The sequence below is a fragment of the Abramis brama genome, assembly GCF_963993115.1.
Source record: "Abramis brama genome assembly, chromosome: 4".
NCBI lineage: Eukaryota > Metazoa > Chordata > Actinopteri > Cypriniformes > Leuciscidae > Abramis > Abramis brama.
Genome location: NC_139966.1, coordinates 17,008,321 through 17,036,200, shown reverse-complemented (window position 1 = coordinate 17,036,200; position 27,880 = coordinate 17,008,321). Strand labels below are relative to the sequence as shown.

General features: G+C 36.8%; 2 protein-coding genes across 2 annotated transcripts; both read left to right on the top strand.

Moving 5' to 3' along the window:
- The first annotated feature begins 5,423 nt into the window (after positions 1–5,423).
- On the top strand, positions 5,424–26,307 carry LOC311081729 (membrane-spanning 4-domains subfamily A member 4A-like). Its single transcript, XM_084112348.1, has 8 exons — positions 5,424–5,571; positions 20,585–20,795; positions 21,202–21,312; positions 21,411–21,479; positions 23,083–23,235; positions 23,568–23,681; positions 25,656–25,730; positions 25,916–26,307. The coding sequence occupies exons 2-8, from the start codon at positions 20,610–20,612 to the stop codon at positions 26,000–26,002; spliced, it is 795 nt and encodes a 264-aa protein (XP_083968474.1). The 5' UTR covers positions 5,424–5,571; positions 20,585–20,609; the 3' UTR covers positions 26,003–26,307.
- Positions 17,837–18,536, top strand: LOC311082080 (putative nuclease HARBI1; the record flags this gene model as incomplete). Its single annotated transcript, XM_084112824.1, has 3 exons — positions 17,837–17,959; positions 18,078–18,189; positions 18,277–18,536. The coding sequence occupies 3 exons, from the start codon at positions 17,837–17,839 to the stop codon at positions 18,534–18,536; spliced, it is 495 nt and encodes a 164-aa protein (XP_083968950.1).
- Positions 26,308–27,880: the final 1,573 nt, after the last annotated feature.

Below are 27,880 nucleotides of genomic sequence, written 5' to 3'. Positions count from 1 at the left end.
TTATTTTTTTTTTTTTATTAATGCCAAGGTATCAAAAATATAACTTGCATAGCAAAAATGTACAAATTACATACAACGGAATAAAGAAAGCAAAGCAGCATATATATACATATAGCCTGTACATATGCTCATAAAAAATAAAATAAAAAAACAGAACAGAAAGCTGTAATGAAATAAATTAAAAAGTTGAAATAAGTTTATTGTCTTAAGAGCTTTAAGATTCTTAGATAACGAAATGCTTTGGATGTCTTGTTGGACCTCTCTTCTAAAAACAATGATTAAGGGATTCTGCTGAGTGAATTTACTACGAATGTGAAATTTTGCAAGGAACAATAATAGATTAATAATAAAATACTCATTAAATTTAGCTTTTTGTATATTAAAGAAACCAAACAGTACATCCTTAAAAAGCAAAGAGAAATCCGGAAGCAGAAAATTCAACCCAAAATAACTGTGTGTGAGGACAATCCCAAAAGATATGAAGAGCAGTTTCATCAGGGGCACCACAAAAAGAAAAACTTGTGTTTATATCTGATTTAAACCTTTTCAAAAGCTACATTTAATGTACTTTTACTCAAATATGGTTTTCAGGTACTCTTTACACCTCTAATTATAGATTTTATACATTAATTATATACATTATAGAATAAACAATAGATTACTTAAAAGCAGTGGCTTTATAGTATATTAAACATTGAAAAACAGTGGCAATGTTAATTGCTTTGATTAGAATTTCAACTTCATTTTCTACTGTACAGCTGTTTTTTGTATAACTTTTAGATTATCTAGATTTTAGATGATTAGTAAAATTGCATTTATTATATTATACTTTCAATAAAACATTTGAAATGGGATTGTAAAAGCTGTTTTTATGCATGTTTAGCTGGATTTTTTTGCTGCATTTACACTGCTCTTACCAGCAGGGGTCACCAGCGTGTGGCGTTTTGAACGTCATTTTGTGAAGCAATTGGATCAATTGAAAGCTTAGTTGCGCCCTTTATCTTGAACTCTGCCATGGAAACTACGTAATTTAATAATCAATTAAAAAGGAATTTATACCTGTATTATATTACGCTGTAGCCACACTGGGCCAGCGGGTTGGAAAATGGATGGATGGATGATTCAGCTGCAGGCGCCATCTTATGGTCAGACGCGGGAATTCATTCGATGCGCAACTCTCTCAGTGCATTATGGGTATTCTCTAGCCGTTGAACGTACATCAGTTGTACACTCGTTATTGAGGTGCATTGTGGGATTGAATGAGTGCCCTCAATATCTTCCACTATGGTTTCGGACACCACTATAAATATCTGTCCCCTCAAATAATGCCCTATTTAAGGGTATAGGGGGCGATTTTGAACACAGCCAAGATCAAATAGCTAACTGACACAATGATAACAAGGAACACCTGGAACTAATTACAAAGAGCAAAAGAACTGCAAAGACCATGGACAGAACTACAAATGAACATAAACACATTGATGGCAAATTTCAAAATAAAAGACATAACACAGATAACAGGATCCTGGCACAGATATTGATGCACAAACGCGAATATGTTCTATAGACTATAGTATATAGAAAGAATAAGCCAGTCTTATAAACTCCCTGATCTCCTTGGTTTTAATAAAATGTAATTTAATAGTCATAATAAGATTATTTCCAGTACGTGTCTCAGGCTTACACAAGTATCGTCAACTCACTCATTAGACTCCTCTGCACACTGGTTGAACCGGCTCATTCGGCTCTATTCGAGTCTGTTGTGTTACTACAGCTGTGTCTTGCGTCATCAACCCGGAACTAGTTCGACTGAGTTGTTGTGCTTCTGTGTGTGTATAGATGACCGGCTCATTCTTCACACCCTATATCTCATTACTAAGCCTGAAAACCAGTTGCACCTGTTTTATTCTTTTCTTGTTTCATGTATGTGGTGAAGTGGGAAGCATCGAGTGGATCTGAGACCGTGAGAGATCTGGCAAGTACCTTTTATCATTATATTTAAAGCAATAATTTATGACAATGACTGGAAATTCAAAAAACAAGTTAATATATAACTAAAAAGCAGAATCGTCTGATTCTCAGTAGCAAATTTACTATTTTATTTCTTCATTGGATGAACTGGCTGGTGAATTGATGGAACTTTAACCTCCACCAATAAAGAAACAATAATTCATCTTTTATAACACCATTTTTTTCTGAGGTTACATTTGGTGAGTCTATAAAGATTATTTTTGATATAGACAAATTATTAAGTCTTTATATACACAAGGAAGCTTTTCCACAATAATGAAAATAATGTGATAAAAATGACGTGACGCAGCCGCTCCGCCTCAGACCTACGTAGATCATCTTACATTATATACAGTTGATGGTGACGAACATGAAGCAGGGCAACAACTCACTGTGTGATGAAGCCTATAGAATGCAGTTACAAAGACCCTAAAATTCAAGATATCAGGGAAAAATCCCCTGTATGAATTTTGTCTCATATTTATATCATATAATATATTTCAGCAATATCACATGAGTGCTGTTTTTGTCCCAAATAGCATGAGTGCACATGTGATATTAATTTCATACAACAGTTCAATAAATAAGAAGTTAATATTGTGTTATTTTCAATCAATCGGGTGAACCAATGATTCAATGGGCCATTGAATGAATCAGCCATTTGAACGAATCAAATGCATGAATGGCCCAGTGAATTACTCATTTAGACATTTTCCGCCACCTACTGGCAGTTTTATTTTCTTATTTAGAGTATAATTTCATTTAAAAAATTTTTTTCAATATTTATGTGATAACTCACCCAAAAGGGTAAATTCTGTCATCATTTACTCACCCTCATGCTGTTTCAATCCTGTATTTCTTTCTTTTATGGAACAAAGATGTTTGGTTACCAATCTATTTTGGTCTGTAAATATATCTAAATACCAATTCAGATGCAACATCTGAATTAAAAAAAATAAAAAATCATGTCCATTGTAGCCTAATTTTTATTTCATTTTTTATTCTGGGTTTTGTTGGTGTGGAAGGATAGTGCGCAGCTCATCAATTCTGGATGTGCTTTCTCTTTGGTTTTTCAATGGCAGCATCTTTTTCTTTACAACTGAACCATTTTATATTTTATGAGTGATTTGACTCTTAATGTGAATACCACAATTGTTTGATTAACATACAGACAGCCTTTATATTAAGACCTACTGTAGGGCAGGGATCTAATATAATGTTACACATCAGATGTTTTTCCCAACATATAACCAAACGTTCACATTAGATATAACAGATAATGTTTGCCTGAATACTTGCAAAGACAGATATTTTGAAATACTGTAATTCTTTGTATATGTGTATATCGTGATCACACGCTGTCTGAGGCGTCTTCGAATCTGTCAGTCAGAGCGAGGAAGATCGTTTTGTCTACATCAGCATGAGTTTGAAAAACACATTCCTTTGGTTCAGACTCATGCCATCAAGAATTCGCTATGAATATTCACAAAGTTGGAATGCTGTGTTTTAAAATGATACATACTTGTGCCGAGGGGAAGCGCCAGTCTTCTGTAGCTCGTAAATACCCTGTGCGCTTTCTGACATTGTGACATTTTGCCGCCGGCACATGGTTCTTCATCCTAGGTCTGGTACGCCATAACTTGACACTTGCACCGGGGGACATAACTCTTGCACAGAAGTTTCTTTTCATTCCCTGAAGATGCCTGAAGATTTTAAAGACAAACCACCATCAATTCACCTGTGTTTTCCAGAGATTTATAGTAACTTAAGTAATTTAAAAATATATTTATAATTTTTAAATGTGTTATTTTATGTTATTCCTGTTAAAAACCAATAAACATTCAACTTAAAATAATCCATGTTGAGTCAACTAGAATATCAGTCATTTTTACATCACGTAATGCAGTGGTTCTCAAACTTTTTTGGTCGCGCCCCCCTTTAAACCTTTAAAAAAATCTGGGCCCCCCCTCCCAAAAAAATTAAATAATATATATATATATATATATATATATATATATATATATATAAGCGGAAAGTTTTTTTACAATGAAATATGTGCAATGATAAACTTACAAGTGATTTAGGAAATTATTGAAGGCCTGCTTTCTGTATTTCTCCTTGAAAAATAAAAAATAACAAAATAAAATAAAAACGTGCAATGAAAAACAGGAATAGTTTTAATTTGTCATGTCATTGAATCAACAGTAAGAGAGAATAATAAACCAGAACTTTAACTTTTAATTTATAATTAAAAGTTAATATATAGCAGCTTTGGAGAGTGCCTCACGAGCTCAGCTTCTGGTTGGTCTTCTCACCAGAGCGCGCACAGCAGCGGAGTGCCACGTTCACAATAGCAGCTCGTGATTCGGTCCGCTGAAGAGGTTTTTTTCTTTGGCGAGCAACTTCTAGGTTGGGCTTGTTCCAACGGTCTGAAGAAGAACGATTCAGTGTAATTGCCGTTCGTTGCCGATTTATAAAAGAAAAGAACGATTCAGTGTAATTGCCGTTCGTTGCCGATTTATAAAAGAAAAGAACGATTCAGTGTAATTGCCGTTCGTTGCCGATTTATAAAAGAAGAGCGCTATCACTACCGCTTTCACGCACTTGAACGCCGTAGTAACGTAACGGCTGTATTTTTTTTATTTATTTTTTTGCAGATCTCCCGCGCCCCCCCCTGCAGTAACCTCTGCCCACCCCTGGGGGGCGCGCCCCACACTTTGAGAACCACTGACGTAATGATATATAACACAACCACAACCTTTAAAGGGGTCATCGGATGCCCATTTTCCACAAGTTGGTATGATTCTTTAGGGTCTTCATGTAAAGTTTGTAACACACTTTGGTTAAAATTCCTCAATGATTGTGTAAAACAACACCCTTTTACCTCCTCAAAAACAGCTCTGTTCACAGCGACCCGTTTTGGTACATGTCTCTTTAAATGATAATGAGCAACTGCACCCCATCCCTATACAATTATACAAAGTATACAATTGGCTGAGGAAATATGCTAATACGGGACAGTCCGTCAGTGGTCGTGGGCGGAGCATGAGCAATATGACATCATATTAATGGCTTGGTTATTGAGAGTGTTTAGGCTTTTTGAGGATTAAAAAAGTGAGTGAATGGATTTTTTTCATTGTACGGTGGTTGTGTCCACACACTGCAAAGACACATTTATATGAAAAACATTTTTGCATCTGATGAAAAAATAAGAACTGTTACATATTAACAAACAGAAAATTAAGCTGTTTTTATTAATCTTGCAAGTTCACATTTTACCGTGAAAACATAACCATCCAGTTAACCATTACACAACACTATAAATATTTTGGGTTGATACATTTCATACACGTTTGTCATACAAAGCACATTTTCACAAACTAGTAAAATTACTTCTGATCAAGTTCAGCAGCATTCCTGAGAATGAAGGATTCGTTTGAAATGACTGAATAAAGAGTGTCTGACTGTCATTATTCTCATTCTCACGTCTGGTAGAAGTGAAAGAGCTGCTGTTCAACAACTGTTCAGAGGAGGAAAAAGAATTAACAAATATTATTTGAGGTGAGTGTTTCATCTTTCTTTAGATGTTTTTATGTAGACTACCGTTCAAAAGTTTGGGGTCAGTAAGATTTTTAATGTTTTTAAAAGAAGTATCTTTTATAAGCTGAATTTTCAGCATCATTACTCCAGTCTTCAGTGTCACATGATCCTTCAGAAATCACTCTAATATGATGATTTGATGCTCAAGAAACATTTATGATTATTATCAATGTTGAAAACAGTTATTTACATTTTTATTTCATGATGCTATGATGAATAGAAAGTTCAAAAGAACAGCATTTATCTGAAATCTAAAGCTTTTGTAACATTAAACACTACAGTTCAAAAGTTTGGGTTCAGTAAGAATTTTAATTTTATTTTTGGGGGAAATAAATAAAATAAATCAATACTTTTATTCATCAAGGATGAGTTAAACTGATCAAAAGTTACAGTAAAGACATTTATAATGTTAGAAAATATTCTATTTTAAATAAATGCTGTTCTTTTGAACTTTCTATTCATCAAAGAATTTTGAAAAAAAATGTTGTTTTCAACATTGATAATAATAATGAATGTTTCTTGAGCATCAAATCATCATATTAGAATGATTTCTGAAGGATCATGTGACACTGAAGACTGGAGTAATGATGCTGAACATTCAGCTTTGATCACAGGAATAAATTACAGTTTAAAATATATTAAAATAGAAAACAGTCATTTTAAATTGTAAATATTACTGTTTTTTTTATTTATTGTTTTTTATCAAATGCAGCCTTGGTGAGCAGAAGATACTTATTTTAAAAACATAAAAAAAATCTTACTGACCCCAAACTTTTGAAAGGAAGTGTGTATGTTACGTCTTATAATGTGTCAATTCTGAGACTTTAATGCTGAGCTGAAGTAAATTGGATGATTTTATTTAAATTATTACCTATCAAGCACTGAATGCTTCGGCCCTTTCTAAAATCCTTTCTAAAAGTTTATGGTAAGGGTTACACACTGTGGCTTCGTTCCCTTTGTATGAGGTATAGACCCCAGTTCCTCACCTTGGTTCCCACTCTAGATGTGTGTTGTCGTCGCGAGATGCTAACGACAGACACTTCCTGTACGGGCTGGGGAGTGGTCTTAGGTGGATCCCAGTCCAGGGGATCTGGTGAGGTCATCATCTCGATTGGCACATCAACTGCCTCGAATTGATGGCTGTATTTCTGGCCCTGAAGTACTTCCTCCACCAGTTAAAGGACAACTCCAGTGAAAAATGAACCTAGGGGTAATTAACACATGGTTACCGAGTCGATCGTTCCCTGCGATGCGTTTTCATGAAAATCGAATGTATAGAGTTTAATCTTTAAAAACATATTAGCTCATAACACTAGTATATGGGGCACAGAGTAAGTAAAAATAAATCGCTAGTTAATACCACTAACAAGGCTCAAAATAGCCTCACACTAACACGGTAACATAATGAGGGTCCTTACATACAAACCGAAGCATAGAGAACTTTGTAAGTGTACAGACAGTTTAATAAGAAGATACTTTATAAAGACAGTACATTACGTGTTTACATGCAGGATCCATTTTGGAAAACAGTCTCGACTAATCGAGCCACAAACGCCGTGCTACGTTAGATTTCACAAACGTAATTCCTATTGACCAGAGCTCACTTAGCACGGCGTTCGTGACTCGATTATATACTAGTGTTATGAGCTAATCTGTTTTTAAAGATTAAACTCTATACATTCGATTTTCATGAAAACGCATCGCAGGGAACGATCGACTCGGTAACCATGTGTTAATTACCCCTAGGTTCATTTTTCACTGGAGTTGTCCTTTAAGGGGATACCCTGTCCTAGTGTGGGTGGTCAACACTACGGTAGTCACCTGCATAAAACCGCTAAGCAGACTGTGTTCCGTCTGAACAGGGGTGCGTTTATCAAAAGCATCATTAGCCATCTATGGCTGCAAGTTCCATTGAACTCTATTGATAACGACGGAACTTGCGACCATAGTTGGCTTTGGGAAACACACCCCAGGCTAGCACAGCAGGTTCTGCTTTAGGTTAAGGACAAGTTCCTATCGCTTAGGGTGATTTGCATCCTTGCAAGCATATTTGGGAAACATTTTACGAAGCAGAGGTGTCCTCCTCGCCTCTCAAGGGACAGTGCAATGTCTCCTTTGGTTCGCTCTGAATCATCCAGCACCGGTTAATTGCCTATAAAATGTGAATGTTAAAAATTACTAAACTGATCCGAATCCAGCCCGATTTTGTCCACCTGCTCAAACCACTTTTGACCTACACAATCAAATCCAAAACTGCACAATCTGGCAATATTACTCAAACACTCCTGCATGCCTCACCATAGAAACAGACCCTTTGTTGAAAACTGTTTTTGAGGCTTTCTTGAAAGTATTGTCTTCCTACCTGGGAGTTTCTCCAGCAAATGGTCTATCATATAGATGGAGAAGAGTCATCATTCCTTATTTATTTTTTAGCCCACATTTTACATGTTTTTAAAGTTTGTCAGGACATTTGTTGAAAGACCATCTGTTGCAGGATTTTTTTTTTTTCCAAGATAGTTCTACATGACTCAGTGACACCATACCTCCCTACGATATAGTAGGTGAAAAGCAGCATGTGAAATGAGTATTATGTCAGAATTCATAGTAATCATAAAATATTAGAAAAAGTTCCCAGATGACTTATGTTTTGCTGGTCAGTAAACACAACGATAGAGAATTCAACATATAGACTTTAATAAACTGATACTCAGGAGAATACAGGAATGATAGACACTAACCTAACATGCAACATTGATACCAGGAAAAACACTGAGGAGAACTAAGGGCTTAAACACACAAGGAAAGGTTATGAGGTAACTAAATGAACAACAGGTGAACGTGATCAGTAACTAAGGGAACAAACTGACACACAAGGAAACTAGGTCAACTTACAACAACAGGGCACTCAGGAACAGAGAAAAATAAAAATAAATAAATAAAACTAAACCAAACGGAGCATACACGTTATACTACTTCATTTGCCAAGTTTCTGAATTTCACATCCAATGGACACTTTATTATACACAGGCCATTGGAGAAGAGTCGTGAATGGCAGGGAAAAAATTCATTTACACTTGGCATTAACATGCAACCTGTATCCGGATGTTGTCCACATACACATTGCAAAGACAAATGTAAATGCACTTCTGATTGGAATGTTATTCAGCCACCGTGTCTGCATTCACAGGTGGACGTCACACAAAACCCCGCCCACTGTCGCACCCGAAAGTTGCAGAACCGTTTTCTCACCACAGCTGGCAACGTTCTCGGACCAATACGCTTCTCTGAACCGTTTCCATTACAGCATCCACATTATTAGTACTTGCAGCCTTTTTATCCTCCTCATTTTGCGAGATTTGTAAAATGTCCCCCGACTGAAAACCGTTTTTAAAAGAAAACCCACCACTTCAGGTTGACTTTGGGTGAACTAACCCTAGAAGGTTCAGAATAAGAAAATACTTTACAGTAATTCAAATGGAAACAATATTATTTTTCTTACCCCATTGGCAGATAATTTTTCTTGTTTTGAGCAAAAACGTAAAAATTCTAGAAAATATTGACATGGTATCTTGTGTCATTTTACTTGTCTAGTAAATGTATCTTGATTTAAGAATTTTTAGGTATCAAAAGCATTTTTTCACCTCGTTAAATTTTTAAGAAAGGCATTTTTTGCTATCACGAAAGTACTTTCAAAATGATGCCATAAACATGGCATGACACGTCATAAATATGAAGGAGGTTTTATGCGTTTTTATTACAAGTGTCATTAAGTGTATTGGTTTATGTCAAGTTGTCATAACAAAGACATCTCAAACAATGTCATAATTGTGCGAATGACACTTAATGACAGTTGTCATAAACATGCATAAAACCTCCTTCATATTCATGACATGTGTCATGTCATGATTATGAAGGTGTCATGTCAGTCTTATGCATAGTGCAAGTCTTTTGCAAGAATATCCACAGTGGCCTCAGAAACCTGTTAAAACAATAAAGATGTAGATCATAGTACAGGTAATGTTATATTTCCACTCAGAAAGAAGAGTTTTGGTATTCTTTAATATTGCATTCTTTCTCTATTTTCTCAACTTTTTTCATTTATTGCTTAGAAATGTACAGAGTAGAACTGAGATTGTTTACAATTTATATTGCAGTACTTTGTATTAAACAATAGTTGACCCAAAAATGAACATTGTCATTTATTTTTATTATTCAAAACCATTAAAAACCGGTAGAGCTTAAATGCTTTGTTTTGGAACGATTATGTGTTTACCTGAGTTTGCAGTCACAACACAACAATACCATTTGATTGAAATTCGACAAGAGGACAATCAATGCTAATGGTCTCAGATTTATTACACTTCTAAGTCGCAAAAAGTTTAATTTGTTATCAGATATCTAAAGACTGATACCTGCTTTCACTATAGTATTTTAAATCATGCTGTGCTGATCATCATTATTTCAGCATTATAAACAATACAAAATCAATGCAAAATACAAATTTGGAAGGGGGCTTGCTTCGCCATAGAGAACACGACCACTCTGTGTTACTCCTGTCTGGCACTCTGAATCACGGCGGTGAAGAACGGAGAACTGTTCCTACTCTGCCGTCTGGGTGACACGTTATAGATAAATCCTTCCACCGCGTCTTCACCCTCTTTTCGGACCTTTGCAGGACTAGCCATCCCTCCGCTTCTTGATTGTGGTCACAGATGCCGTGTTCTCCTGGAGTCCCAAATTTGCTGTCTCGGAAAAATTACATAATATGCCACCAGAGACCTATTTATCCCTGTAATATGCAAATTAAGCTGAGACTGATGATTGGCCGCCTCGAGAGAGGGGCGAGCACAATGATTTCGATCATTCAATGCCGTTTGTAACATGTTTGTAACATTTAGTTAAAACTTACATTTTATGCCTTCAAAGCTGCTGCTCTAATATACTTCAGGAAGAAAAACAAATAACTACAATTGCAATAGGCTGTAACTCACACCATGAAAAACAACTCAATTCAGGCAATAGGTGCAACCTGAAGCTCCAGCGCTCAGCTAGGCAATATTTTCAATCTATCCAAATAATGAATTCACGTCCTACATTTTCTTCTTATTTATAAAAATCTCTATGCTCTTCCAAAAGACAGACACTACAGCTTAAGTACGCAATTTTTGAAGCTCGTACGAAAAACCTAGATCGAGTAACATTTAAATACATATAACGGCCTAATAAACATGATGTGTGTATCAAATATTTGTAAAACTCACACAATCTTCACATTTCATTCAGAACATTACATGACTGGAAATGAACTTTATAAGTAATGAAACGCCGACCAGTGAGTCCAATACAATATTGCTACAACAGACAACTGCAGAAACAAAGAAAACACATTTATTTAAAACCTGTAAATCCACGATTAGCACTGATCTGAGAATAATATTCTTTACTGCTCAGAACAATCTACATTGTTAAAAGCACTATAAATGAAGATGACTTGACTGTCCCCCGCGCCGAGAGCACGGGCTGCCTCGATAGACAGAAGGAAACTGTCCAGGTTCACTTTCAGGTCGAAGGCGGGGGACTGCAGAAAGTGATCCTCGATCGCCTCCACGTCGTTGAACAAACTGGTGAGGCCGGCGTCGCACAGATAGGTGGACAGCGCCGAGCTGGTCAGGACTACACTCTCATCACTGCTGTCAGTGGAGACAAGAGCTTTCCCTCTGAAAGAGGCGGAGAAACACAGGGACGCCTGCTTCAGCTTGCAGCCCTCGCACCTGTGCATCTTTGACTTCTCCACGAACTCCCTCTGCTTGAACTGGCAGCTGGAACACTTGCGTTGAATAGCCACCTCGATGCCCTGAATTGTGGCGCTGAAAAGTGCCGTTGATTGCTCTTCCTCACAGCCTTCTCCCACCACCACCTCCAGGTCAGCGATCTGCTCTATGGTTCTGGACGAACCAGTACACGGGCAAATGCACCCGTCTCTCTCTCGCGTAGACAGGTTCTTGAAATTGTACGAGTTGCCGTCCTACGCCGAGTTGACGAACCTGTCCCACAGCGTAACCTTTATTTCGCCCGTCCCGTCGCAGATCCGCACCTCCTTAAGCTCACAGTCCGACCCATTGATGTCACCACTTTGCTCACAGATCCATGAAGTTGAACTTTTCCGCGGAGCTCTCCCACCTAAACACACCAAAAACACAACATTAGTTTTCTATCCATTGCGGCCACAAACAGGAGCGTTCAGGAAATGTCAGCTCTGCGATTCACATCTTCTGCTTCTGACCTAGGGCTTTCACCTCCTCTATAGTCATGGTTCTGCAGCTCGGTGGCGCGCACCGCAATAACAGCAGACTGGTCACCTCCACGCTCGTCCCACGAGAGCACAAGACGTCGGATCCGTCTGGATCAGAGAAGCCTATAGGAACAAGCGAAAGAGTTTAAGTAAAACCGAGCCCACTGGCGATCCAGCACTGAACCACAACACATGCCATCAGTGAGGCTGATCTGTAAAAAGAACTAGGCTGCCTACTTATGCTGCGCCTGACTTTGCGCAGCCTCACTGCGTTACCGTTCATTTCTGCTTGAGTGAAAGTGGCTTGATTCTCCATAGAGAACACGACCACTCTGTGTTACTCCTGTCTGGTGCTCTGAATCACCGCGGTGAAGAACTGTTCCTACTCTGCCGTCTGGGTGACACGTTATAGATAAATCCTTCAACCGCGTCTTCACCCTCTTTTCGGACCTTTGCAGGACTAGCCATCCCTCCGCTTCTTGATTGTGGTCAGCGATGCCGTGTTCTCCTGGAACCCCAAATTTGCTGTCTCGGACAAATGACATAATTGGTTGCTCGAGCCCCTGCCCTTTTTCAAAACTAATCAAAAGTGCCCTTCTCAAACAAATATCAATGATGATAATATTGTGGTCAATAAAACAAAATGCATTTGATTATAATTAATTAATTTCAGTGATGGCTCGACGGCAGGAAGGAATAAACCATACAAATTTTTAACGTTTTTTTTTCAATAATAAAAGGTAGTTTTTTCGATTCAATTAAAAATCCACATATTTTAAAATATTACATAATTCATTGAAGCCTGTTTGTCATGTATAATACACCAAACAATTGTCATCTGGCACAAGTTCAAATTTCATTGGACAGTGTGAAGTGGAGCGGTAATTTTCCAGTCATTCATAAATCATTTGAAAATTAGATGGACAGACAAATTTACATTTATGAAGCGATCTGAATCTGCGTTGTTTAAACAATGGATGCTAATTGACTACAGAGCACTGCACAAAACCAGCACCAAGAGTCGCATTAATAGTAAGTAGTATTAAAGTCACTTTTTATTTAGTCTATGTATTGATACACTGTTTACCATTTGATCAAACTATCATAGTTGGTTAAATGAAGCCCAGGCGTCACCTATAGGCCTATTATGTGAAGTGTATGCGGACAACAACAAGCAAAATGGTAAGGACTTTAACATTTTTGATAGTATAATAGTACAGTAACCTACTACTGGTCAAAAATGTCTCTTGTGCGCATCAAGCCTGCATTCATATGATCAAAAATACAGAAAAATATTATTACAATTTAAAATAATGGTTTTCTATTTTAATATATTCTAAAAATATTATTTATTTCTGTGATGCAAAGCTGGATTTTCAACAGCCATAACTCCAGTCTTCAGTGTCACATGATTTTTCAGAAATAGCCTATTCATTTCTTTAAAACAAAAGAAAGAAAGAATATTACTGACCCCAAACTTTTGAACGTTAGTGTATATTGGTACAAAATAATGTATTAATAATGTATCAATACAAATAATATACAAAATCATTCAGTGGCATTTTCATGGCTGTTTCCAAACCAGCATGCAGATTACTTGCTGTAAACTACAACATAAGCACATTTACCCCTCCTAACCATCTGATCTCTGCCTGCGTCCCCTTTCATTCTGGGAAACCGTATCAGGAGTTACTCTTATGACATCTGACTTACATCGGCTTATCTCAGAAGAGTGAACTCTTGCCTTGACCGTGAAGCCAGTTTAGAGAGATAGCCAGGTTTCAGTTTAGTTTGCACCAATCCTTGAATTTAGACACCATTTGGCTCATATTTCAGCAGTGTTCATCGCCACAGTAACTTATACTCCACACAGTTAACCTGATCTAGGGCATGTTTTGTTCGAGATCTCAAAATGCAGTTGCACCAATCAGCTTTGAGCAAAGTGACAAATGTCTGATGTAATAAAGTCACTCCCCCTGTTTCTACTCCAAATTAAAGTTCATAGCAAATTATAATTATTATTCCCTTAATCCATTACACATGTACAATTTTATTTGATTTATTATTATTATTAGTTTAAATTATTATAAATATATAAAGGTAATATAAATAAGCATAAGAATCAATAGATAAAGCTGTAGAAAATGGCTAAATGTGAGCTTAAATGTTCAATTCCTATATCAACTATATAAACAAACTTCATAACTTTTACTTGCACTGATATAGCAATATTTTTTCTTTTAGTTGTCCTCTTTCATAAACAGCTCTTTTCTTCTTGTTTTATAAAATTTTTAAAATTCTTAATATTTTTCAATCTCAGTATATTCTGGAGAACAGAGAAGTGAATCGCAGTTTCTCAGCATGTGATTGGCTATTCGCTACTGATGTCACACCTAAACTCATCAAGTTGATGATCAGCGTCATGGTAGCAACAAGCCTGGGGCCTATACCAAGAAGCCGGTTTAGGTGGCTAGCCAGCTATGTTCCAGTTTAGTTTCCGCCAACCCTGGGTTTTAGGTACTATGAAAGTAGCTTGGCTTTAATCAGTGTTCGTCGCCATGGTATCTTACGCTGCACGGCTAACCTGCTCCGGGGCAGGTTATGTTCTGGATTCAAGATCTCAGACTGAAGTTTGACCAATCAGCTGTGAGCAAAAGAAACATATAGGTGACGTAACTAATTCCCAGCGTCTGTTCTCTGTTGCAATGGCTTCACCTTTTCCTTTTCAGCCAAATCCTGTGGACATCTCAGCGCAAATTGTTAGACGAGCACTTCGTAGAGAAAGAGTTTTTAGGGACAGACAAAATCCATTTGACTTTCCTGATACTTACTTGTGTGGCATCGAAAAGGTGAGTTTCGTTATTCTGGACTCTATGATTACAACACCGACTACGCCACCCTGGGAATTTCACCCAGGGAAATAATGGTCCAATAAGGACACACAGGTTCGTTCCCACAAAGACACAGCAGAGACGTGAATATAGAAAATAACAATAATACTTTATTATAATAACTAGACTAAAAGCTCGACACACACACACACACTTCAATACACCAGGGGTTAATGTGGCTTCAGAATCAAAACTAAAGGAAAATAACAAAAATCAAAGATAACATGTCGGATGGCAAGGAGAAATAACAAACCTACCCAATTCCATTTCACTACAAGCACTTCAAACGTACAGTAATGTACTCACTTCACCACAAGCACACGTGCATTCAAGTGACAGGGAATTCAAAAGACTCAAAATCACTCAGTGAACAAGGGTACCCATTAACTTGGAATTAGAGTGGTCAGCACTCCCTCTCAGCCGGTCCAACAAAGTTAACAAAATCAATATCAAATTGTCACAAATCAATAAACAAGAAAAAAAAAGAACAATAAATCAAAATTGTCAAATCAAATCAATAAACAAGAAAAAGAAAAATACAAATACAAAGTTGATCAACAAAATACAAAAAAAAGCAACAAAATACCAGATGCAAATCACATTACACCTTGTCCATTAACAATACACACACACAAAGGATGCATTTAAGATCACGCAAACTCACAACCATTAATACTTATTTCTCACGCTCGCACACTCGTACATATACACGCTCGCACACACTCCAACAATAACAAACGCACTCAAACAACTCACATCAACTTTGAATTCATCCACACAACCATACAAACCCCACAGACACAATCTTCCAGTTGAAACAGTGCGGAAGACACACGGATTAATATTCGGGTCTCACAATCTCCCGATGTCAAGTTCACTTGATATGGACTGGTCAAGCAGGCGCAGTTGAGTTGAGGCAAGACGGAACGTCGCGGCAACGCGCAACGACAGTAGTCTATTCAAGACAACGAAGGCAAAGACCAAACAGGAAGGAAGGGGAAGCCCGGTCACAGTCCCAATCAGCTGTCATCACACGGACATATTACCGGCTCTTGGCCTCTTAGCTACAACAGAGGGGAACACGATATAAACAAATCCTTTCGCGGATATCCACCCATTAAATCAAATCATTTACCCACCTGATTATTAACAAATCAGCCCTTCCAACGTCAGACCACGATAGATAAACAGCCCAGGATGCATACTAAAAACAACAGAATGCATATAGCCAACAAGCTCGCCCCACATTAAATATTTATTTCTTCATGGTAACATACCCAAATACTGCGTGGCTCAGCTCGAAGATCCCCATAAGGGAACAACTCGAAAGAATAGCGTCCAAGTTTGCAGCAATCAACGCACTCCAACAACGCAATAGCTTCCTTATACACACTCACGCACCTATAGCGCACCTGTATCTAATTAGGTGATTACCATTCATTTGTACTAGGGTTGTACCAAAATTAACGAGGCAGCTATGACTACTACACTTGTATGAAAGATACAGATTTTCCGCGGAAGGAATGTCTTATTGTGAAGAAGTGACCTTCTTCACCGCTGCAAGCGGCAGCACTGGCAGACATCACACACACACACACACATACACGCAACAGCCACACACACTTTTCTCACCTGTTGATGCCGCTATTGGAGAAGCACACGCGATCCCGATAGCACTTAGTCATTCATCCACATTCCACACTTCCCTTCTGTTATTTCTTCCGGACATTTCATGCATTTTCATTATTTGTTTTATGTATTAAATCGTCTGTTATATGTTGGCGTAAAACGATTGCTGGGAGCTGCGCCGGCGGCAAACTCGAGCTCAGGTAGGGTGAGCGGTTATGACGTCATGAACGTAAAAGACAAATCGCAATTTAAGGTATGGTTGTCTTGTTTATTATGTTATTATGTTTTTTGAAATAAGTTGGTATAAAGTTTGTTTGTTATAAGGTGGAGTTATTTGACAATTTAAATGTGGAAGACATTGTCACCTTATGGCAAGTACCTGTTAATGGTAGTCCCCGAGAAAAGGGGCGGAGTCTGGCCTTTAAAAGCAGGAGCCAGACTCCAGAACAAGACTTGTTTTACCAAGTCGAGCAACGGACTACTGCAGAGTCGTGAGCTATTGTTATTTTGTATATTGTGGATACGTGGGAGTTTGAGTATATATTCGACAAGTTTAATCTCTTTGTTTTATTTTTGTTGTTTTGTTACTTTGTTTTACGGGACGGTACACTTGTATATCATCAGTATCAGTATCAAGTATATTTGTATAGCGCTTTTCACAATACAGATTGTATCAAAGCAGCTTCACAGTATTAAAATAAAATAATACAACAAAGTTTGTTTCTAGTGGAATTTATTGATTGATAGAATAAAATTAAATATCCCCAAAATATCCCCAACTGAGCAAGCCAAAGGCAACCATATACATATATATATTCACTGGATTATTTGACTTTGGGCACTTGTAAATAAATCCATCATACTCTGAAGAGTGCTACGGGTTGAGCCATCATTTTTATTTTTACTTTTCCGGACTGTAACGCGTCCGCAGTAGACTCGAGGTGACCCAGTTGGGCCTGCCAACTGTCTACTGCATCACACTTATCTTTGTGAACTTCTTGAGCCGCACATAACAAATGTGACTCGTTGAAGCCCTTACTGTACCGCAAATGGTATGTATTATGTTGCGTTTTCTTGCAAGTGGTACATACTTGTATGCGGTCGGTGATGCAGAGAATCTAGGGAAAAACGCGGTCTGTCGAACCATTCGAAAGGTGGTCCTCGCTCTGCAGGAGTACATAAATAGCTTCATTGTGTTCCCTGGACATTTATCGACCATGTCCATAAAATAGGGCTTTTATAAAATTGCCGGTAAGTTATCTTGATAGGGTGACATTACATGAACAAATTTAACATTTCACACTCTTTTTTTTTCTTCTTCAAAAAAATATCTTTCACATTTAGAAAGCTATTATACAATAGTCTGCAGTAGCTACCTGTTAAGAATGATTTTAAATACATATTTTCAATTCCTATGATAGGATTCCCTAGAGTCATAGGAGCAATAGACTGCACACATGTTGCAATCTCCACAGCTCTAGGAGAACATGAGGCAGATTATGTGAACAGAAAGTCCTTTCACAGCCTTAATGTTCAGGTAGGGCTACTATATAGCCTACAGTATGTGAAATGATTTTTATTTGCATTGAGATCAATCTTTAAATAAATAGTAACTAACAGATAGGACAATTATTTACTGTACATTTCATCTGCAGATGACTTGTGATCATGAATGCATGATCACAAGTTTGGATGCCAAATGGCCTGGCTCAGTGCATGACTCACGAATTTTCCGTGAGTCTATTTTGTGTCAGCGCTTTGAGGAAGGCAAGTTAAATTTGGTACAGTACACTTTAAAGTTTTAATTTTAATAGCAAAACTTACACAATTTTCCCCTTTTCTGTTCTATGACAGGGCTTTTTGATGGCCTGTTGGTAAAGAGATATGCATGCCAGAGGTTTTTGCTAACCCCCTATCCTGACCCTCAGACAGGGCCACAAAACCGCTTCGATGTGGCCCTCAGTAAAACCAGGGTCAAGATCGAGATGACCTTTGGCATCCTAAAGGCACGTTCCAACTGCCTTGGGCGTTTAAGAGTGTCACCAGAGCGGGCATCACAGATAGTGGCTGCATGTGCCATTCTGCATAATATAGCCACTATCAGAAAGGAGTGAGTACCACCACAAAACCAGCTTCTCCCTGATGAAACTGACCCCATCACACTTGACCACCCAGCTGGCGCAGCTGTCAGAGATGCAATCACAACTCAATATTACACTTAATAAAAGCACACTGACACTGCAGATAGGTCTCAAACTGTTTTATTGGTCATGTGGCTAGGGAGGAAGAAAGAGAGCAAGAAAACATTAATAAACATTCATAGTGTTCATACTAAAGGGTTACTTGGTTAAAAAAAGTTCACATACTGAGATCTGTTTTTTCCAGCTGTTTGATCTCCAATTTAATTTTTTAATTTGGAGCCTCCTCAGCTCACAGTCCAGCTCCTTCAGTGAACAGTCTAGTTCGAGACTCCTCTTGTACAGGGCCCTGACTGAGTCTGTTTCCACTTGAAACAATTCCACCACAAACAATCATTACACGATTTCTGGAGGTTGATCAAATCACAAAAAGTGGCATGACTTTCTACAAACATAGGACTGACTGTAATTTATGTCAAGAGTTTAAAGCATTACCTTGTTCACATTCCTTCTGTAGCCCATTGAGGTAGAGGCCTCAGTTTCTGGGGCAGGTTGTGAAAAATCCTACAAAAGAGATGTGTAAGGGCCAGTCACTTAATTATGACATTCAAATGTTTGCCATAATAAAAAGCCCAGTGCATTCACATCAGCAACTGTCTCAGAACACACAGACAGAGTGTCTTCATCATTTGGTTCACCTTAATAAGTAAAAGGCCAATGTAAAGCATAACTGTTGTAAAGCAGGTTATGTTCATTGTGTTCTGTCTGCTGCATACTGACCTCTGTGTGGGAGACTGTGTGTATGTGTGCTGGCTTCAACAGGGACACTGTATTTCCCTCTACTGCAGAACAGAGTCAGCCATTTTTTTTAAACATTAGTAATGCATTGCACACACGTACCCAGTGTTACTTGCTTAGAGGAGCCAGCACCAGGGTCAGACTGTACAGCACTTGCAATCCCATCCATAATCGGCCGCCCCTTATTGTTACTCAGCGCCAACTCCTCCGCCACAGTGTAATCTTGAGGAGGTGGCCCTCCCCCAGTTTTCCTTATTTCACACTTTTTTCTGTTTGCTGTAAACAAGTGTTTGTGATTAAATGTTCACAAAAATAATAAAAGTTTGTGGTAAATACTCACCACTTTGAATTATATTTTTATATTTTGTCTTGATCTGCTGCCAAGACCGTTTGGAGTTGGGGTTGCATCTAAAAGTCAATGAATATCAATCTTTCTTAGGATGTAATAACCTATACATTCACATTTTACATACATCTACACACACACACGTATGTATGTACATATCAACATGAATACACACATTTTCATTTTAGCATTTAATACATTTTTAATATGATTAGCCTACATAAATTTACATTAATTGTTTAACTTAACCTACGCATTAACGCAATCAGCAATCTTCCTCCAATATTGTTCTCTTGCTTTGGCGGCAGATACAGTGTTACTGCGTGCTTGAAAAACACTTCTATATTCTTCGTATTTCTGAAGAATAATCTCTTGCTCCTGCGTGGAAAAATATATAGCTCTCGCTCTATCCATATCGAATGCGATTGGTTGTTCAGTGTCGACGTCACTCTTTTATGTGCACGCGCGCGTGGAGTAATCATAGCTTAAAGATCAAAGCCTGAGTTGACAGAGAAAGTTGATGAGCTGCATCATGGTACCAATAAAGCCTGATTGCATCGGTTTGGTTTTGTCGACTCAAAACCAATCCTGTAACCCCGAGTTTGTTCAACTACCATCATGGTACAGGCCCCTGGTTGGATTGGTTTGGTTTTGTGAACTCGAAACTAATCCTGTAATCCTGAGTTTGTTCAACTACTATCATGGTACGGTTTCAAGGTCTAATTCTAGTTGATGACAATAATTTAACCAAAGTTAATAACTACTAAACTACTAGATTTTCAATAACATGAAGATTTAATAAATAAACTGGAAAGTTTGTTTACATATAAAATCTATTTTGTAATCATATCTAGTCTTGATTTACTATGATTTTGTACAGGTAAATTTCAGATTCAGAAACAAGAATGTCTCACACTGTCATACCCGTGACCTCCTCAACGCTGGTCATCCAGTTTCAACCACCAACACAAACACCAGCAGCTGGAACTGGGACAAATGTTCCTGTGCCTGTTTATGGACAACAGCTAGCGGGAGTTTCACCTCTTCATGGACTTCAGCCTTTTCTGAAAGGCCAACCAAAAGCCCTCGGGGTGAGGAATTGTTCTTAATCCCAAATAATTTCTATGTGTTTATGTCAGTGTGAGTGTTATGATTTGGTGGTTTTAGTTGTTGTGGACAGCACTCAGCAACAACAGTTGAAAATAAAGCGCAGTTTATTAATAACACAACCCAAAGTCGTAGTCCATTAAGCAGGAAGAAGCTCAGAGCACAGTAAATCAGTCCACACAAAGCATAACATTTTTTTTTTTTTTTTAAGTGACAATGCAAAAAATGTATAGTGTATCAGTCACAGAGTAGAATGATTTACAGATGAGAAAAATCTGTCCATTACTTGCAATGAGAGTACCTAAATTTATAAATTTATATTATGTATGTAATATTGTACCCCAAAGTGTGATACTGTTTTACTTTAAAATCCTTTCTTATCCTTCACAGACTGTCCAGATAATGATTGGTCTGTGGACTTTCCTGTTGGGAATCGTGTCTACAATTTTTGCAGATTCTATTTTTGTCTTTATTGGTATTCCTTACTGGGGATCTCTCATCGTAAGAAACACAATTATACAAAAAAGTGTATTGTCTTGTATAACACAAGTTGCGTATTCCAATAGAAGACATGCCTTTGTCTTTCTCTCTGCTCTCAGTACATCATCGCAGGCTCACTCTGCATTGCTGCAGAAAACAAACCGAATTCACCCTCCAGTTTGTGTTTGGTATGTACACACCACTTGTTGTTTTTCAGGGTTTAACCAGAGGTACTGGAACCCTGTTGTGTTTGTACTGATTTTCTGTAGTGATTTCTTCTTCCTTATTTTTCTACCAAAAAAAAGTGTATGGGCATCAGTGACTAATTCGTAGAGACCCCAAACCTGTCTTGAGTAATGGCAAGAAACAGAATAATTTTTTTTCCATGAATCCTCAAATGTATATCTCTGAATTTATTTCTGTCTATAAACATTTCTGCCATTTTCTAAAATATATATATATTTTTCAAACTTCTAGGCCGTTGGTCCAATCTGCACTAAATTTTGCACATTGCAGCTAGGGATGTTGCTGGCAAAAAGTTATCGAACTAATTTTGATTAATTGAAGCATTGTGCCAATATAAGTGAATCAAACTGTCTCATTGAGAAACGCTCATTTTCCACAAATTTACATTTTTCTCCTGAACGCAACGCACAAACTAAAGGACACATCAAGAATTCACACCAAATTGTGTCAAAGTTGGACCTAACTGCTACAACAGAAATTGTAACACTGTAACTGGAGGATCGGTAAAGTTAAAAATGAATATGAATCTTCGGTAACACTTTATTTTACAGTGTCCTTGTTACATATGTTACATGTACTTACCATAGTAATAACAGTAAATTATGCTAATCCTACCCTAACCCTATAGTAAGTACATGTAGTTAATTAATATTACTCAGTACTTAAATATATAATTACACTGTAACAATGACACCTTAAAATAAAGTGTAACCGAATTTTCTTTGTTGGATGTCAAAACAAAACTTATAATATGACTTGGCTAAGGTCAAAATATGTATGCTAGTAGCCAATCACATTTCAGTGACTAATAACCTCAAATTTGAATGGCCCACCTTAAGAAAATGTACATGTATGTATGTATTGTGAAAACTAGTATGTGTAACAAATTTTGTGGAAAAAAAATGAATGTGTAACATTTTGGGCTGATATTGGATTTCTTAAGGTGTTGACATTAAAGTTTAAGCCCAACAGTTCACACAAATAATACAAATAAAAAGGATATTAAGGCCTGGTTTCACAGACAGAGCTTAGATTAAGCCAGGATAAGGCTTTAGTTCAATTAGGGCATATGAACGTGCCTTTGAAATAAAATATTACTGGTGTGCATCTTGAGACAAAACAATGACACTGATACATTTTAAGATCTGTCAGAGCAAGTTGCTCTCAGTTAAAACAGCCCAAACATGATTTTTTTTTTTTAGTCTTGTCTGTGAAACCAAGGATATGTTAAATTCGTTCTTATACAGAACATGTTGAGCTGCAAATGATAACTCCATAATCACTTGGAATTGATCTATGACATGCAATTCATCTAAATTTCAACGTTTCACACGATACGTACGTATGTGGATACGTACCGCACGATTTTTGCCACTAAAAGAGGGTTTTCGTCAGCAGGAAGCCTTTTTCCGCCATTTTCAAATTAACAGCGCAGCCGCTCCGCGCTGTACTGGATAAGCTAACATAAACAAACCAGTATGAACTTGGCATAAAGTTCTTGTTAATTTATTAATCAATTTTATGTATTTTTTTTTCTATCTACAGGTGAAAGGTTCACTTGGAATGAACATTTTCAGTGCTATAACTGCAGGCATTTCCTTTATCATACTTTCAATAGATTTGGGTATAGGGCCGATGATGTACAGTCACTGCTCGTACTGGGTTGATGATTGTATTCCTGTTGATGTAAAGTATAAGGTATGTCGCCAACTTTTATCTTGACATTTATTTAGTAATCACAAAAAGATCACTGTGTCTGGTCAGCACTTGTCAAAAGTCAAGCTATAATCTGTCCAGTCTTTTTCCCAACATTTCAGAAGTAGTTTATAGATCTCTTGCTATTACTGATCATTTACAATGCAAGAAGGCATTATACATTATAAACTCAGTCCAGTTTGACCTATAAATATGTTGTATTACTATATGAACCTCAAGAATGATAGATTCTGAACAGCTTGTGTACTGATGTGAGTGCTAATCATCAATAATTTTGTCATTATTATTTGTGCTAATGTTGAATTCTCTCTCAGACTCTCTTCTTGGGAATCAGTGTTGTATTGTTGATATTCGCCGGCCTTCAGTTTATCATCTCCATCTGTCTGTCAGCATTTGCCTGTAAAGTCGCCTGCTGCTGTTCTCCACAGGTGAGTGATGTGTCAAGCCAAGGGTTTTTAAATGTGTTTGTCAGCTGAACTCCTCAGATATGCATATATAATGAAAATAGTTACTTTTAAGGGTGTTCACGCTTGGGTTCACGCTTTAAAAGAACCAACAAACACTAAAAATATTTATTTCTTAAATTTCTCTTTTAAATGTTCAAATACACAAACTTTTAATATGTAAAATTCTCGAGCTATGTGAATGTAAATTAAGTGAATTAGGGGTTGAACGACCTCAGATTTGTTCGAAACAACGTCAACTTATCGTTGATGACATCATTAATAAAAACACAAGAGATGTGAATGCTTTGCAACATGTCACAATTTGCAACAAGAGCCTGAACCTCGAGGCAAGACTCGAACTTGGATCGCTTTGTGCACAGCTGCGCTACATGACAGCACTGCCCTCAAGGATATTGCTACGACACAACAGATCATTTTTATCAGTTGTTTTGCCAATGGGTCATTAGATTTCTGATCATTCTAAAGTAGTACAGAAAGATCACATTATTTAAGATTACACTCACCGAGCGCCACAAACAAACAGAAGCATGACTCTGAAACAAGCAACGCAACTGACTATATGTGTCATTTCTACCGTTTGATGGATTTTATGCCCCCATGAATCAATTCTGCATATTTTACTGCATCATTAACTTACAGACAAAAACATTGACCTAAAATCACCCGATTTGCAGTGTATCAGTCACACATGAACAGTTTTTAAGATGTATGTATGTGCATTAATTGTTGCTTCGGACGTTAGCTGTAATGTTTATGGTCTTTTTTGGGGTAAGGATAAGTGAGATATTGAAATTGAGATGGGTGTGTCTACTGCACACTGCTGACAAGTAACTGAACTAACACAAAATAGATTTATTTATGTACGTATATGTATGTATTATGTAGGAAATATTATGCATGAACACACTGTATAGTATATCTGGGAATATAAGCAGAGATTGATTTGAATTTACATTAAATACATACATACAATCCCCTATTACTAAATTGCACTATATTGCAATAAAAAGCATCATTTAGCTTGGAGCGAAAATATAAATGCTTGAAATGTCTTTAAACTCATACACAGCCAGTATCATTTTACTCAATAAGTTGTGAAGTGTGAAAATTATTGCTGGACGTCGTTTTGTTAACCATTATGACTTGACTTTAATACTCTGCCATGACGCTTTAAGCTTGATATCGACTAGTCGCTGGATAAGAAATCTTTGAAGTCCACTTTTACGGTCTGCTCCTAGAGCTTTAAAACTACAATGCCCCTCAGAGTCGTCACATTTGTAATCTCAGAAGTTTAACTAGTATATCACTATGTGCTTTAAGCCAACATAATAGTTCAATGGAGTAAATTTTTCCCTACTTAGAAACATTACTCAAATATTTTCTTTCAATACATTTGTCAGGTTTTTGACCTTAAAGCACCATTTCTTGTTACTACTTTCTTATACATCCCTTATTCCAAAACATGATTTTAGTAATGGAAGTTTGAGCCATTGATATTCAGAGATAAATTAAGCGTGTATAATTACCTGAGTGTGTACGTCTCTCAACAGTATTCAGCAGAAACATCTCTACTAATTGCAAAAGTTTGCAGGGATAGTTCACTCAAAAACAAAGAATTAATTTTATGGGTAAACTATCCCTTTAATTGCTTCAAAAACAACCACATTAGAATCTACTGGGAAATGTCATGTTTCTTTTTTTTTTTCTTTTTTTTCAGTTGTGAATTTATATTTAAAAAATCTAGATGAAGGTGTAAGGTTTCACATTAGGACATTTCAGTCCTGATTTCATTTCAGGATTTCTGTCTTTTGCTTTTTTCTACTCCATTCGAATTATATTGATACCTGTAATACTGAAACTGTCTGTCAGTGTCATTGCATGTGTGGCATTTCACAGTAAGAAGACATAAAACTCTACATGTGTATTTTTCCAAAGGTGTCGTCTGTTCCACAAGTTATAATTCCACAGGCCTGTGATTTTAGGCCCAATCAAGATCTTAACAACTCAGGGGTAAGAGAAGCTTTTAACCCTACTCCCAAAGAAATTCCACAAAACAATGGATTATTTGAATTTAGTGTCACTATGAACTGGAATTGTGTGAATCATTAAGTAATGGGTGCATTAATTGTTTCATAATATCAATAAATAAGTAATCTTTACGCTAGGAAGCTGATCATATATAATTTTTCTTGCAGATATCTGTGGTCAGCAACCCTGCCATGTATCACCATCCTGCAGAAAATCCTCCACAATACAGTGAATTTAAAAAAATTGAATATTAACAGTCGACAGAGTTCAGGTGGGACAAAAGGGTTTCCCTGTCCATTATCTCTAAAGTTCTTTCATTCAAAAGAGCACATTAAAGCAAAGAAAGAAATCACGTGATCAGATATTAATTATGTGTCACAAATGTGTAAACAATAACTATTAGACGATTAGATAATATTTTATGATTTTCTTTCTTTAGTTAAGTCAAGAAAGCTGCCTAATCATTAATGAAACTGAATAGATAGTTTTGAACAACTAATTGCTTAATACAGTATAATCTGTAATAATAAAGTATACAGAATAAAAAAATATTCATGTCTCTTTTTTGTTACCTTTTACCTATAACCAGGCAAGTCAATTAAAGGGTTAGTTCAATCAAAAATGAAAATTGTCCAAATATTTTTTTTCCCCTTCATGTCGTTTCAAACCCGTCAGACTTTCATCTTCCGAACAAAAAATGAAGATTTTTTTGATGAAATCTGAGAGATTTCTGTCCCTCCTTTGACAGCTACACAACTACTACTTTGACGCTTTCATAAAAGTTCATAAAGAGATCGTAAAACTAATCTATATGATTTGAGTGGTTTAGTCAAAATTTATTGAAGAGACACAATCACTTTATGATAAACAGATTGAATTTAGAGTTCCTACTGAGGCTTTGATTTATAGTGTTTTAAGACTTTGAGCAAGAACATACCACAGAGAAGCATTATCTAAAACCTATCTTGTGCATTTTCCACAAAATCTTTTGTGTAGCCAAAAGTTTCTAAAGTGTTAAAAGATATTGCTCAACCCTATCTAAAAAGATTAAGCCAACATCAAACTATTTCATTTTAGTAAGGTCAAAAATATCACAGATAAATGAAATGTGTAGCAAATTAGCTCAAAAGGGGAACGTTATAATAAATGTACTTGTAATATATGAACTTGTTATAAAGAATTATTTATATTTAGATCAGTTAATATAATTGACTTATTGTAGCTGAATTAATATTACAATCAATAAAAAATAAAAATACAATCAATTAATCTGTTAATCCTCATTGATCATCTATCAACTCTTAGAGATTTTTTTTTTTTTTTTTGGCCACAGAAAAATAACACTTTCATGGCATGTAGCTGTGATCGCATTGTTAAAGTGACAAACAGGGACCAGAATCAGCTTGCATTAATGTACATAAAAGTTTTATGTAACTAAATAATGAACACATAACTAATCTAAACAAACACATATACACAATCACACATACATGGGTAAAATGGAAAGTGAAAGTGAATTAATCCGAAACAGAAACTAATGAAGCTATGGAGAAGTCATTTAACCATCTGGGCCCGGTTTCCCAAAGCGTTCTTATCTCTAAGTAGTTCTTAACCTATTCCTTAACCTCTCTCTTAACCTTATGGGACGGTTCCCGAAACGTTCGTACACTAAGTATATCTTTTGTAAGTCACACTTTCGTAAGGTTGGTCTGGACCACTCTTAGCTTTACCTTATCACTGTTGCAGGTCTAAATGAATATAATTCTTTAGTTTTAATACACCCAGACAGTATTCAATTAGGCTAATTCAAGTGTTTTCATGCAAAGAATAAAATTGTCATTACACTGATTGTTGTTAGATTTTTAATTATATTATTATACAATATTATTAATTTAATTAAAACGCTCTTTTAAAGGCCAGTGAAAGCATAGGCTACTGTCAGCTAAGTCCTATTCGGACACTAATATTGTTTCTCATGGGCTCGTCCGGTATTTTAAACATTTACAGGGGTGAGTCGGTGATTTTAGTGCCGTCCGAATCCATAATATCAGTGTTTTTCTCACCCAATCCGCGTAAAAATCCCTGGCCAAATTAGTACCTTCTGTTTTTGTGACAAACAGGTCGTGTGGGAA